Below are 13,725 nucleotides of genomic sequence, written 5' to 3'. Positions count from 1 at the left end.
CAGCAGAGAAAGCCCATGATCAACGGCTTTTGGAAGGCCTCTGAGCATCCATTCCCCAGTGACTCCCTCTCTTCATCTCCCTTCCTGCATCAGTTCAAGCTGCTAAGTCTGAGCACACCCTGTGGTGTGACTGTTGCTTGATGGAAATGTCAGTGAGTCTGGAGAGACAGAGCCAGGGGAAACCAGAAGTGCTCTGTGCTGCTGTGATGGTCACATGTTGATGTTCCCATTCCAGACTGGGACCCAGCTGTGCCAGGTGCCCTGTGGACAGGAGCCTTTTGAAGTGAGCCATGAGGTCAGTGTCGCTTTGCAGGTTCCTCTGCTGAGCTTTTTGTCCAAAGTGGATCCATTCCGAGTGTGAACAATGGAAGCAGCTTGTCTTTGCCTTGGACCACCCCTGATCTTGCCTTAAGGGAAAGATGTTCTAATAGCAAAAGGCTCCCTGTCAGCTCTCTGCATTGATAAACACAAGATCAGATCCCGGGAGGTCTTTTGGTCTTATATGAAGAGTAGGGAATAAAAGTATTCAAAAACCTGAAGGAAAGAACTGGCTGTGCCGAGCAATGGGAGAAGCTTATGGAAATCTCCACTGTGGATGACCTAGTTGTGGTGTGTGCTCTGCTGGGCAGGTTTGGAGCTGTGGTGTGCTGCCTGTGCAGTGACAGCCCTGGCTGTGCCCTGCAACCCCTTCCATGATAAATATGTTGAGATGCAGATTTACTGCCCTACAGTTCCAAAAGAGCTGCTGACTTGGTGCCAGCCTTACTGTGTGTCTGACTCAAGGTGCCTCCGAGGAGGAATCCTCAAAAAACATACTGTGCTTTATAGTGCTGCGTGCAAAGCCGTCAAAATCAGCTTATTTGGACCCTTCATTCTAGGGAAATAGGAATACTGAGTGCCCAAAGGTAGTGTGTGATCTGGGACAAGCTTTCCTAATGTGCTATGGGTGTGCTGTCACCCATGGCACCTTCTCCCCGTGGTGGGAGGGAGACACAGACCTGGCGCTCGTCAAGGTTGTGTGCGAGGTGTTGCTCCAGGGTTGCTGCTGCATCATGTGGTGACAGCCCTGAGCTCCTGAAGGCCAACAAAGCCTGTCCTACATCTGGGAGCAAAGTGTCCTTGCCACTGCTGTGGTCTGTGTGAGCCAGGCTGGGCAGGGGCTGGGCACTGATGCTTTATACCTTCGCTGGGCTGTGCAGGGAAGTTGCCTCTGGGAAGGAGAAGTGTGCACTGCAGTGAGCCTCTCCCCTGGATCTGTCACTTCTGCAAACATCACTCTGGGCAGCTCTTTTAGTTTATTTTTAAAAGAAAGGCAAATCCAAGCAGAGGAGTCTGACCTCCAGTAACCAGGCAGTGCTGGGAGTGCACTGGGGCTCGTGGCTCCCATCCAGCTTCAGCTAGAGCAAGGCTGGAAGTCTTTTCATCCGTTAATGGGAGGCTTCAGAGGAGTAATTTTATTTCAGATTCAAAGAGGAGTCGGTGGAGGGAGGAGCAGGTCACTAGTGAGTGGATTATGTTTGATCACTTCTCACAGACCTGGTTAAAAAAGTTAGAGGGTTTCTTTCCCAGTCTCCCCAGCTCTGCCGTCTGTCCTCAGCATCTGCTCCCGAGTAATGGCTTTTGATGTGTGGGGGGAAATATAACAAATGGAACCAGAGCCTGTCATATTTACTTAGATTTCCAGGTCCCAGGGAAAGCACTTGCTCCTTTCAGTATGCCTCCAGCACAGGAAGGGTTTAAAAGCTTCAGCCTGGAATGCAGAGGGGCCATCAAACTGTGCTGATGAATAAATGATTAAAACCAGAGTCATGCAGAGCACAAACGGTTCGGGGTTAGAACAAGCATGAGATGAAGCCACCAAGGGCCTGGTTTCCCTTTGAAGAGAAGAATGTTTCTCTCTCTCTGCACATTGCTCATGAAGTGTTGGCTGCTCAGTCCTTGGAAGAGAGCAGAGCTCCCCTTGGTGCTCTCCCACCTCGTGTCATGCCTGTCTGCTTCTTGGGGATGAATTGGTGTCGGATGTGTGTGCGTGGTCCTGCCATCCCTTCGCTGCTGCTATTGACTTACAGGAGCTTCCCACCCTTGGTGTTTGGCACAGGTCACACCAAACAAGCAGCTGGTTTGGCTACAGCTGTGTTGCTGCCTGTTGCTCTGACAGACACTACGAAAATTACCTTGACGGTGCTTCCCACCCAACAGCAAAGCACAGCCCCTTCTCCTGAGCAAAAGGGAGGTAAAGGGATGAGTTAACCTTGCACTAGGGGGATTGTTATTTTTTAAAAGATTTTAAAAATTCAATAACACCCAAAAATGATGCAATAATTTCGTAGCAGAGAGGAGCTGTTGTGTCTGTCAGCAGAGGCAGCAGCATGGGCTGGCTGTCAGCCCTTTGTGGGCTGATAGAAAAATCCATGCTGCTATTTGCTTCCTTTTCAGCTTCCAATTCTCCTGGCTGGTTCGGGGAATCCTGCACCAGGCAAAATCTCACATGATTTAGTATACAAATGGGTTTGGCACCTTCTCTTATTTTTTATTGCATGAGGAGATGCCCAGATGTTGATCTATTTGGTGTTTCTGTCTAGTTCACAGCATGGCACATCTCCCTCTAAAGGGAAAAAGATACTTGTTTTCTCCTCTCTTCCTTCAGGTAATCTTAGCAGGTCTGGAGGCTGATTGGAAAGGTTGCTATATGGAATGACCATCCCTTGGAGCAGCCTGCAAGTTCCTCTGTCCTCACTCACCATCTGTGTGCTGGGAAAAATACGTGGGAAAACTCTTCCAGCTGTGTCTCACTGCAGTTGTTTTCTACCCACTGGTGTCATTTTCTCTTATTTTTTTTCCGTGCAATGATGACAAAATCCCACTGGCCAGCCCATGATATGCTTTTGAGCAGTGGGAGGGGAAGAAAATCAGGAATGTCATGCTGATGGGAAGGCTCTTGGGAACTTCAGGTCTCCCAGTTCTTTACTGGCACAGGCAGCACTGTTCTGTAAGCATCCGCTGCTGTTATTGCTGATGGGAAGCTGTGCCCAGTCTTGCTCCCTTGCATTTAGAAACTTACGGTTTCTAGCCCTTGTTTATCTTAAAAAAACCCCTCAATCCATCTCCTGAGTGTATTCCACTGGAAAGCAGAGCCCACAGCAGTCCTGGCACACAGTGCTGTGTTTGCCTCCCCAAATCCATGGCTTTTTTTTAAGCCATTTGAGGCCTGAAGTATTGGTGAGCAAAATAACAGGGAATGATGGATTGCCAATACCCTGTCCACAGGGAATTGATGGTGCTACGTGGGATAACAGAGGGGGAGATGGGTGGTGCTGAGGTGTCGGAGGATGCCTGTGCTGGGAGGACAAAGCTGGTCTCTTGCTGCTGTCCAAGCCCTGGGATTGATTGATTAGTCCCAGGTAAGGAGGCTTTCCCAGATCCTTCCCTCAAAGCGTGAAGTTGGAGCTAGAAGCCAGGAATAGCTGTTCCAGCTGGCTGGGCAGTGACAAGCCCTCCAGCCAGCTTGGGCTCCGGGAGGGCTCAGCCTGCCAGCTCTGTACCACGCTTGGGGCTTAGTCCTGTTCGAACACATGGGATGGATCCAGATTTGGCTGAGAGGAGCAGAGCAGGTGGAGAGGTTTGACTGTCAGCAGATCACCCTGGCAGCTGGTGGCACAAATCCAAAGGCAGCTGCTTATCTCCAGGAAGGGGCTGTTGTCAGGGTGAGTTGGACTGACACAGGAAAACTGCTCCCGTGGCAGAGGGAGGATTTTCTCCAGGGCAGGAGTTGAGGAGGTGTGTGGGTTCAGTACTCTGGGGTGCAGGAGAGATCTGATGTGCATCAGAGTGGTGGTTTGGGGTTTTTTCAAATCCATGTGAGAATAACACTGTTGTGTGGCCAGACTGGAAGTCTGCCTGTGCTCTCCACAGCTGCTCAGGACTTGGGAAAGCAAAGAAAATCCCATAGCAAGGATTGAACAACCCCTGAGCATCTGTCTGCCTTCAATCCCTTCAGCACAGCCTGATCTCTGCTGTCATCATGTGTCTATCCCTGCCCACAGCAATGGCTCTTGGGAGCACTAGGCTGAGAGCTGGTCCATTCAGCCTCTGGCACTGGAGAGATCCTTCTCCATCCTGCTGCCTCCAATGGGAAAGATTTTGGGGGGTGGAAGAGATAAAGATCTAGAGGGAAAGGCTGGGAGCAGTGTGGTAGGGATTAGACCTTTCTAAATGCAGCTGTGCATATTCCAGTTTGGGTTTGGGGATTGTGCTGGTTTCTGCAAGGAAGTACAATATTTCCTCTCCTGGCATGTCACCTATCAGTCCAGGAAGTCACATTCCAGCTCTACTTTCCCTGATGCCCATGGAATCCTGCAGCATTCCTGTCCCACCTCCCAAGGTGTCCAGGGAATTTCCACCTCAAGCACTCCTCTCTCCCCGTTGAGGACCACCTCTGGCCAGGCAGGCAGCGTGAACTCCCTCCTGCTGGGTGGGACAGTGCCTTTGTGGCTGTGTCCTGCTCTATTAAGAACAACAACAAGGTGGTGGAGGAGTTTTGTTTAGGAGCTGATTGTTGTGGAGCAGTGGAGGGAGAGGCGTGTGGGGAGGCAGCACCAGCTCAGCCAAGTGGAAAGCAATGCAATGGAGCCTGAGTGAGCGGGACGGAGGGGAAGGGGCAGAGTGACAGCATGAAGGAGAATCACTTGTTCACCTTCAATCAATTCCTGCCTCCCCTCCCCACCGTGTGCAGCCGAGCGTGCGCGGGCAGGAGGGCAGAGCCGGCACTGTCACCAGCTGTTAGGGAATACATTCGTCACCACCCGGGCAGGGATGGAGGGAGAGGAAGGAGGAGGCCCTCAGCATGGCCTTTTACTTATTTATTGATGGCTTTGCGTTGTTCCTGTCTCGGGAAGAGCTTACCTGGGGGGAAGAGTGGTGAGGTGTGGAAGGAATGGGCCCCACTGTGATGTTTATGGCTCTTGTCCATTGCTAACTGTTCCCAGGTGCTGCTCATCCCAGAGGTGAGTCTTCATCCACATCCCAGCAGAGCTGGCTGCTGGAATTTGCCTCTGTTTGTAGCTCCCACAGTTGCAGCTGAAGAACATCTGTCCCATAGGGACCTGGTTTAGTGGTGAACATGGTGCTGGGTTGATGCTTGGACTCAATGATCATAGTATCATAGTGTGTTAAGGGTTTGGAATGGACCTTAGAGATCATCCAGTGCCAACCCCCTGCCCTGGGCAGGGACACCTCCCACCAGAGCAGGTTGCTCAAGGCTTTATCCAACCTGGCTTTGAACACTGCCAGGGTTGGGGCAGCCACAGCCTCCCTGGGCAACCAGAAGTCAAAGAGGTCTTTACCAACCTTAATGATTCTAGCATCATTGCTCTCAGGGAGAGTGTGGTTGGTGGAGTGGGCGTCGTGGCTAGCTGCTGTCTCCTGCTGCCACTGAGGTTTCTGGTGACTGCTCTGAGCTCACTGGGGATATGTCTCTCTGCACCCACTCACCAGCAGATGACCATTTTCATGGAGTCTCACTCCCAATTCCAGTGTGTTATCTCCCTTTTCCCAACTCTCCCATCTGTATTCAAAGTTTTTCTCCCTCAGAGGTTCAAGTCTGTGGGGCCCTACCTATGTATCGTGTTACAGAGTCACAGTATCATTCAGATTGGAAAAGACCTCTGAGATCAGAAAGTAAACCTATGACCTAACACCGACATGTCAGCTAGGCCATGGCACTAAATGTCATGTCCAGTCTCTCCTTAAAGACCTCCAGGGATGGTAACTCCACCACTTCCCTGGGTAGCTCCTTTCAATGTCTGATCACCCTTTCTGTGAAGAAATTCCTCCTAATGTCCACCCTTAACCTCTCCTGGTAGAATTTAAGGTGTTCTTCAGGTGTGGCTTAGTGTCTTTCCTAGGAAGAGGATGCTTTGCAAAGCTGGTGGCTTTGTGTAGCCTCTGAAGAGCTATACATGACAAGGGAATTAACTACTTCTGCCACAAGCTTCCATCTTCCTGAGCAAATTCCTGGCTGTAACATGATGGCACTAAAAATGCCACTTCCATCACCTCATGCTCGTTGAACATGACAATGAGTGATCCACTGGTGGGGCAAGAGATGAACATTGTGCTCTGGGCAGTAAGGACATGATGAAGGTTGGGAACTTGGTCTGGACATGAATGAAGTGCACACAACAGGCTTCAGCTTCTAGAAGTCTTGGATAGCTGAGGTTTATTTTTATCCATGTATGTTTCCCTTCTTTTCTAGGTTTGGAAGAAGCTCCTCAGCCCTGAAGCTCCACGTATCAGTGTCTTCATGGCAGTGCCCACTATCTATGCCAAGCTGATGGAGTATTATGATGAGCATTTCTCCCAGCCACAAGTCCAGGATTTCATCCGTGCCTTTTGCCAGGAGAACATTAGGTGGGTGAGCAGTGTCCCTGTGGGCAGGGCCTACTGCTGCCTGGCTGTCTCCACGGTGTGTCCTTCACATTTTCCTTTCAGCATCACCTCTTTGCAGTGCTGGTTGTTGTGCTTTGGTGTCTCTTTGACAGGAACAAGGGTGACATTATTTAATTATGAGCCACTCTTGCATGGTGAAGCCAGAAGGGGCTCGTTATGTGTGTCACCCTGTGTAACACATGGCTAAGGACTCTCCTGCAGCCCAACCTTGTACTCCAGCATCTCTTTTAGGAGACTGTGCTATCTTAACTCAAATATCAGAGAATGTGAGGAACATCTTTGGGACTGGTTGAAAGGCTTTTGGGTCTTCTATCATAAGGTTCTACTTAGGAGCAGCTTTATGTGACCCTGTGTTAGGCTGCAAAATCCCTGGAGCGAGGTAATCTTGGATACTCTCTTAGCTGAGCTTTCTCTGTGTAGGTTAATGGTGTCAGGCTCAGCAGCCCTGCCTGTGCCTGTCCTGGAGAAGTGGAAGAGCATCACTGGGCACACCTTGCTGGAGAGGTATGGGATGACTGAGATTGGGATGGCGCTTTCTAACCCTTTGCATGGAGTCCGTGTCCCAGGTAGGAGCCTCCAGAGGGTGCCCAGGGTTTGGAGGTGTTTGCTGGGAAGTGGTCTTGGGTTTCTCTACACAGAGTGAGGAGCAGCAATGGTAGGAACAGGGATGCTGGTAGGGGGAATTGGCATGTGGAAGCCAGGACACGAGTGGGAAGTGGGTGGTGGGTTTCCCTGGGCTCGGAGCTGTGTGTGCAGAGCTGACCTGACCAGCCAGGCTGGTTCTCCAGGAGGCAGACTCCATGTTGATGCCTTATTGCTTCCAAAATTGTAGTGAATCCAAGCTCTGGGACTGCTTCTGCAGCTCCTGCTCCCTGGAGTTGTATTTCTGTGCGTTGTCACACAGGATTCTCCCCACAGCAGTGCCTGTCCAACCCATCAGTGCTGAACACCCAAAATAGGATGTCTGTTCACTCTTATTTTAGTGCCTGTTTCTGCCTCTTCAGGAATTAGAAATTGTCACACCTCGGTGTACACTCTGGTCCTGTTCTCTCCTTGTCTTCCCTCCCTTCTCCTTGCTACACTTGGTGACTCCTCTCAATGTCTGTACTTTCTGTAACCTAGAAATAAATCGATCTGCAACATTACAAATATAAAATGCCCCAACCCTCCCTCTGGTTCCAGTGTGACCATCTGTCTGTGAGCTCCCAGCCCACCCCTGTGCCACCTGCCTCCCCACGCGCTGTCTCTGCAGGCATGGCACCATATGCAGCCTCTTGAGGGACTGGTGTTACCCCAGGCGGGTGTCCTGGGTGTCACTGCTTCCCACAGCACCTCAATCCCTTGGGATGCAGAAGGTGGGCCCTGCAGGGATCACACAGGGAGAGGAGAGGTCACAACTCCCCCTCGCTTGTTCTTCAGCCTGAGAACAGCTCAAAATACAAACTCAGGTTTACTTTTGCAGAGTAACTGTCATTCCCTCACCCCACCTCAGCCAGTTTTCCCTTCCTCCAGAAGCCTCATCCCTGCAGGCAGGAGAGAGAAGCAGACAGGGAAACAGGATTCCCACCTGCATGAGCTTGAGCTGTGAGCCCCACGCTGCAGGGTGACACTGCAGAGATCATATCAGTGTCCCTGTGGCCTGATTATATTTGCTTTTTATTGATCTTCAGGAGGGCAAATGAGTGAAAGCTCTAGAAATTTCCCAGGAGACTGAAAGTAACATGGGCAAGGCAGATATTGGCACCTAGAAGGAGAGCTCCTGCCCCAGAGCTGAGTGGCTGTGCTCCTGAGCCATCCTCCCTGAGGGTCTGCAGGGGACCTGGGGGAAAATCCTCTCATGCAGCCATAAGCAGAGGGGTGGGGACTGTCACCACAGCCCCATCCAGGGGCTCCTGAGAGGGGAGAGAAGCATCTCACAAAGGTGTGGCTCAGCGAGAGACCGTGCAGAGAGGAGGCTGTAATTGAATAGGCTTGATTAATTTATTTCAGGAAGTGTCAGCTGGGAAGCAGATGGGTGAAGCTGAGGCATAATTTACTGGAGCTGTGAGAAAGCTTTTGATCTAGTGCCCCTGTTAGAGGTTGGGCTGAGAGGTCACCAGGTACCACAGAGCACAGAGTCAAACATGATGATGGGCTGGGAACAGGGGACTCTTGCCAGGGGATTTCTCCTGGAGAAATCTCCAGCACATGTCCTTCTCTACTGTTTTGACCTGTTGGAGTCCAGAGGAGCCCACCAAGTTGATTAGAGGGGTATGGAGCATTTCTCCTATGGGGAAAGGCTGAGAGAATTGGGATTGTTCAGCCTGGAGAAAAGAAGCTTTGGGGTGACCTGATTGTGGCCTTTCAGTGCCTAAAGGGAGCCAACAGGAAAGTTGGAGACTATTTACAAGAGTCTGGAATGACAGGACAAGGGGGAATGGCTTCCCACTGACAGAGAGTAGGTTTAGATTGGATATTAGGAAGGAGTTCTTCCCTGTGAGGGTGCTGAGGCACTGGCACAGGTTGCCCAGAGAAGCTCTGGCTGCCTCATCCCTGGGAGTGTCCCGGGCCAGGTTGGATGGGGCTTGGAGCAACCTCGGCTAGTGGAAGGTGTCCCTGCCCATGGCAGAGGGTGGGATGAAAGGAGCTTTAAGGTCCTTCAACACAAACTGTTCTGGGATTCTGTTGTTCATGAGCCTCTGAGGAGAGGTTCTGGGGCTTTCCTTGCCCACTTCCAAGTGCCTGGTGTGGCTGAGAAGGGTCGAGTCCTCAGAGCCTGCCCATCCTGCCCATATCCCCACTGGTGTCACCAGCTGTGTGCCCCCACTCTCCACCCTCAGCACAGGTCTGAAGTGGCTGGGATGGGGATGTGAGAGCTTTAATTTCCAGAAGAAGCCAAGATGAAAGATTTGAAAGATAAATGTTTGCTTGTATATGGTTAAAACCCTGCTTAAAATGCCTCTGTTTTCACCAGCTCTCATTCTAATCCCCCCTGGTGCTGTTACTGTGAAGGGAGATGAATAATTCATGGCCGGAGAATGCCTCACTGGGCCTAATCACCGCTTTAATTGGAGGTTTAGATCAGAGGCGACTAATAGCTGCTACAGCGGGGACTCCGTGTATTGTTGACAGTGAGATCGTTGAGTGCCTTATCGTTGGCCTGTTTCAATCCTCCCGGGACACCGCGGCACATAACAGCACCGAGGTGCCCAGATACCGAAGGACACCGACCGCAGGGCCAATTAAATTTATCAGGGAAGAGCTGACAACTTTTTTAAACAGAGAAGAACCGGTGGAAAAATAATCGTGTCAGTCCCTGCTGCCTGCAGCCAGGCTGAGCTGGCACCCCCGGCACCATGCCAGCACTTCCCAATATCCAGGAGCCTGCAGATTGTAGAGAGATGGGAGAGAGACAGAGGGCAAACAGCAGGGGTTTCTCCCCAGTTTTTCTGCAGGATGATGACTGGGGACAGAAGGAAACCAGGGCTGAGTGTTGAGCCCTGATTCTGGTCTTGGTGAAGCCACAGACTGTGGGGCTGTTCCTTTGGGAATGGGCTCAAGCCTCTGCTGACCTGTTGGAGTTGGCATAGTGTGTGTTTTGACGTTGTGGAAGGGCCTGGGAAGCTCTAGGTGTGGTTTTTGCACCAATTTTGTTAATACTGTCAGGTTCTTACTGTCAGTAAGAGGAGCAACAAGTTGGGGTCATAAAGGTGATGGGGGGCTAAGGCATGGGTTGTCTAGGTTGATGGTGGAGTCGCCATCCCTGGAGGTGTTTAGGAGGAGTCTGGATCTGGGGCTGGAAGATGTGGTTTGGGGTTTAGGGGTCACAGCAGTGACAGGTTAAGGGTTGGACATGATGATCTTAAAGGTCTCTTCCAACCTTGATTCTATGATCCTTATAGCTCTAATCAATGGTGTGAGCATTTTCAGCCTTTATAGGTGTTGATTTCCAGGTTTGCCATTTTCCCTGAATACCAGAAAACCTTTTCCAGACAGACTATAAAGAAACAGCTCTCCACTAGTGTCTTGTTTTACTGGTTGGTTTTACTTTAGCCACGTAGGAAAGAATTTGGTGTAGCTGCATTAGTAACTGTGAGCTGTGATCTGTGTGGGGAACGCGTCACCTTCTCTGTGCCTTCAGATTTGCCAGAGCTGATCTTTGGTGTTTCATTCTCAAAGACAGACTAGAACTGGACACTGATTCTTGAGTCCTGCTGCCCATGAATCATTCCATCACATCTCCCTGTTAAGGTCAGTAGTTTGCATTCAGGGAAGAAGCATCTTCTGGGAAGGCATCCTGCTGATCTTGATTTGAATGCTTCCAGGTCTGTGAGAGCCCATGGCAGTTCCTTGCACTGGTTTCTGCTCCCAAAGTCAGTCCAGGACTGACTTTGCAGTGTCTGTCCACCATCCCCTGTCATGTCTCACAGTCTGGTTGGAGACTGTTCACACAAGGTGTTTTTCATCCTGGAGAAACTGTTCCCATAGAAGTCTAGAAGGTGCTTCAGCAATCTTCCATGCAACATTGAGGGTGTTTTCCATGCCTTGTTACCTGCTTTGAGGCCTCTTGGAGTCTCCCATGGCAGGTACAAGACCATTTAAAATATGCATGGTGTGACTTTTAGGGTTGCAGAGCCAAGTGTTTGACTCAAAGATCCTTGTGGATATAACTCAGGATATTCTATGATTCCATAAATACCTTGACATGGCACTTCCAGGCACTTCTGGCTCATGGCTCCCTCCTCACCCTGCTGCAGTCCTGTGTCTCTGGTTCCTGGCAGTGTGTGACCGGGCTTCACACTGACAGAGAGTAAGGTTAGATGGGGTAGTGGGAAGGAATTCCTCCCTGTGAGGGTGGTGAGGCTCTGGCAGAGGTTGCCCGGAGAAGCTGTGGCTGCCCCATCCTTGGGAGTGTTCCAGGCCAGGTTGGATTAGGGTTTGGAACAACTTGGGCTGGTGGAAGGTGTCCCTGCCCATGGCAGGGGGCAGAAAGAGATGAGCTTTGAGGTCCTTCCAACCCAAACCATTCCATGATTCTATGATTCGTGGAGCCTCTGAGGAGAGATTCTGGGACTTCCCATGCTCACTTCTACCCTTTTGGTGTGGCTGGGGAAGGGTTGAGTCCTCTGAAGCTGCCTGTCCTGGTGGGAGCAGCCCCTGGTGCTGGTGGTGAGAGGAGGAAGGCCCTGGCTGTGTGTGGAGGCAGTTGGGAGTGGTGTGGCCACGCGGCACAGAGCTGCCACGTCGCTTGCTGCTTAGTTCCTGCCAGATTTGCTAATTGTTCGGGTAGTTTCGCTGCAATAAAATCTCACTCCCTCCTAGCCCATCTGCTCTTGGCTGATCCTACAGGGATGCCATAAATCTAGGCTACGACGACATATCTATTTCCATGGCAACTGACCAATGTAGCAGACACGATCATGATGTCACGGATAGCACATCTCCAGGGCTTGAGGAGGAGAATGACAATAGAGTAGGGAAAATGCCACTTGAACCCAAGTACCTGAAAACAAGAGGAAGGCAATGCTGAGCTCCCGGTCCTGCATGTTTAGCTCTAGGGAATTACCAGTGTCAAGCTGATCCTGGCAGATCTGGAAAGCATCAACTGGAGGCTCTTCAGAGGGAAAATTGAACGTCTCTTAAAGTAACTCACAGCACAGGGAGGAATTTCTTCCCAATATCCAACCTAATCCTGCCATCCCTCTGTTTAAGGCCATTCCTCCTTGTCCTATCACTCCATGCCCTTGTGAAAAGTCCTTCTCCAGCTGAAGCTCAGACCTGTCGAATCCTCCTGAGCCACAGGTTTCTCTGAGCTGATGTCCCTCTCCCTGCTCACAGGGGATGAAGGTCATGGGCCTCATCTGGAATTTCTTCCCAATATCCAACCTAATCCTGCCATCCCTCTGTTTAAGGCCATTCCTCCTTGTCCTATCACTCCATGCCCTTGTGAAAAGTCCTTCTCCAGCTGAAGCTCAGACCTGTCGAATCCTCCTGAGCCACAGGTTTCTCTGAGCTGATGTCCCTCTCCCTGCTCACAGGGGATGAAGGTCATGGGCCTCATCTTGCCTTGAGAGCCGTCTCATGCCATTGAGTTGCCGAGCGAGACCTGCTGAGCCAGCAGATGCCCACGGGTCCTGACTGCTGCTGAGCCCATCAGACAGGTCACAGGAATAAAGTTGCCCTTTCTGCTGAGCTTTCAGGTGCTCCCCAGGACCAGTGAACACTAAATCAGGGGATGGGAATGCTGCAGGTTGTGGAGCTCTGGGTCACAGAACCATCTTGTAGCTCTATAGGAGTTGTTTATGACACTGCGTCAGCTCTTTGAAGCTGAAAGCTGTGGAACAACAGTGTGGGTTTGATCCTTGCTTTTTTCCTGTGATGTTTTATACGCAGTGTATTGATGTCTCCTAAAACTGAGATAATCCCTTCTATTCTCCCCCTGTTAAGCCTTTGCCTGCCCTCTCAGGTGCAGGCTCAGAGGAGCCACCGCAGCAATCACTATGCTCTTTCCTTTCACAGCTTTCTGTGGGTTTCATGGTGCTTTTTTTTCTTTTTTTTTTGTCAAAAAGAAAAGAAACAGCTTCATTACTGAGCTCTGAAGTTGTGCTGATGTCTTCAAAGACTGGCCAAGAGAGACTGTTGAGGGCTGGAGAGACATTTGTTTTCCAAGGCATTTCCAGCACTGCCTGTGCTCAGCCAACAACAGCATATTGCAGCGTCGTGACATTTGCATGCAGACACACGACGTGATCGAAACCTTCCTGAAGGGTAACCCCCTGCTAGGAAGTTCTTTAGTGCCAGCACAGGCTGCAGATGCCATTGATAGACGAGCAGCTGCTCTTTTGCATCCTTGATTTTGTGATTTCCCAGAGGCTGCCCACTGTTCCCATCTTGTTTCCCCCCCGCAGGTTCCGTGGGCACTCCGCTTCCAGGGGTGGAGGTACGCATTGCCAGTGAGACCTTTAAGAGTGGAGGTCGTTCCTACACCATCCATGCTCAGGGGGATGAACACAGCACACAGGTAGTGCTCAGCCATGTTTGCTTCATTCTGTAAAGTTCTTCTCTCATGGAAAGTTCTCTCCGCTCACTCAAAAACCCTGAGGTCTGAGGACTGTACTGCTGTAATTCCCAGGAAGCCAGTTAGGCTATTGAGATGTTTTTCTGTTCTTTCATGGGTTGCTATAGTCATGGTACTTGATGGACTGCACAAGTGTTGTCTGTTGAATCATAGAATCATAGAATCATGGAATGGTTTGGGTTGGAAGAGATTATCTCGTTCCCCCCCCTGCCATGGGCTGG

General features: G+C 50.7%; 1 protein-coding gene across 1 annotated transcript in view; it reads left to right on the top strand.

Moving 5' to 3' along the window:
- The window catches only part of ACSF3 (acyl-CoA synthetase family member 3), a gene marked incomplete at its 5' end in the record, with an annotated part of 57,779 nt that overhangs the window by 5,917 nt on the left and 38,137 nt on the right, over positions 1 to 13,725 (top strand). The window contains 3 exons of the mRNA XM_009082854.1: positions 6,254 to 6,408; positions 6,868 to 7,013; positions 13,335 to 13,447. Coding sequence (XP_009081102.1) covers positions 6,254 to 6,408; positions 6,868 to 7,013; positions 13,335 to 13,447 — 414 coding nt within the window. The remainder of the gene's footprint in view (positions 1 to 6,253; positions 6,409 to 6,867; positions 7,014 to 13,334; positions 13,448 to 13,725) is intronic.

The sequence above is a fragment of the Acanthisitta chloris genome, unplaced genomic scaffold (assembly GCF_000695815.1).
Source record: "Acanthisitta chloris isolate BGI_N310 unplaced genomic scaffold, ASM69581v1 scaffold2919, whole genome shotgun sequence".
In the NCBI taxonomy this organism is placed as follows: domain Eukaryota; kingdom Metazoa; phylum Chordata; class Aves; order Passeriformes; family Acanthisittidae; genus Acanthisitta; species Acanthisitta chloris.
Note: the sequence above shows the minus strand (reverse complement) of the source record. Positions and strands in the feature narration are given on the sequence as shown.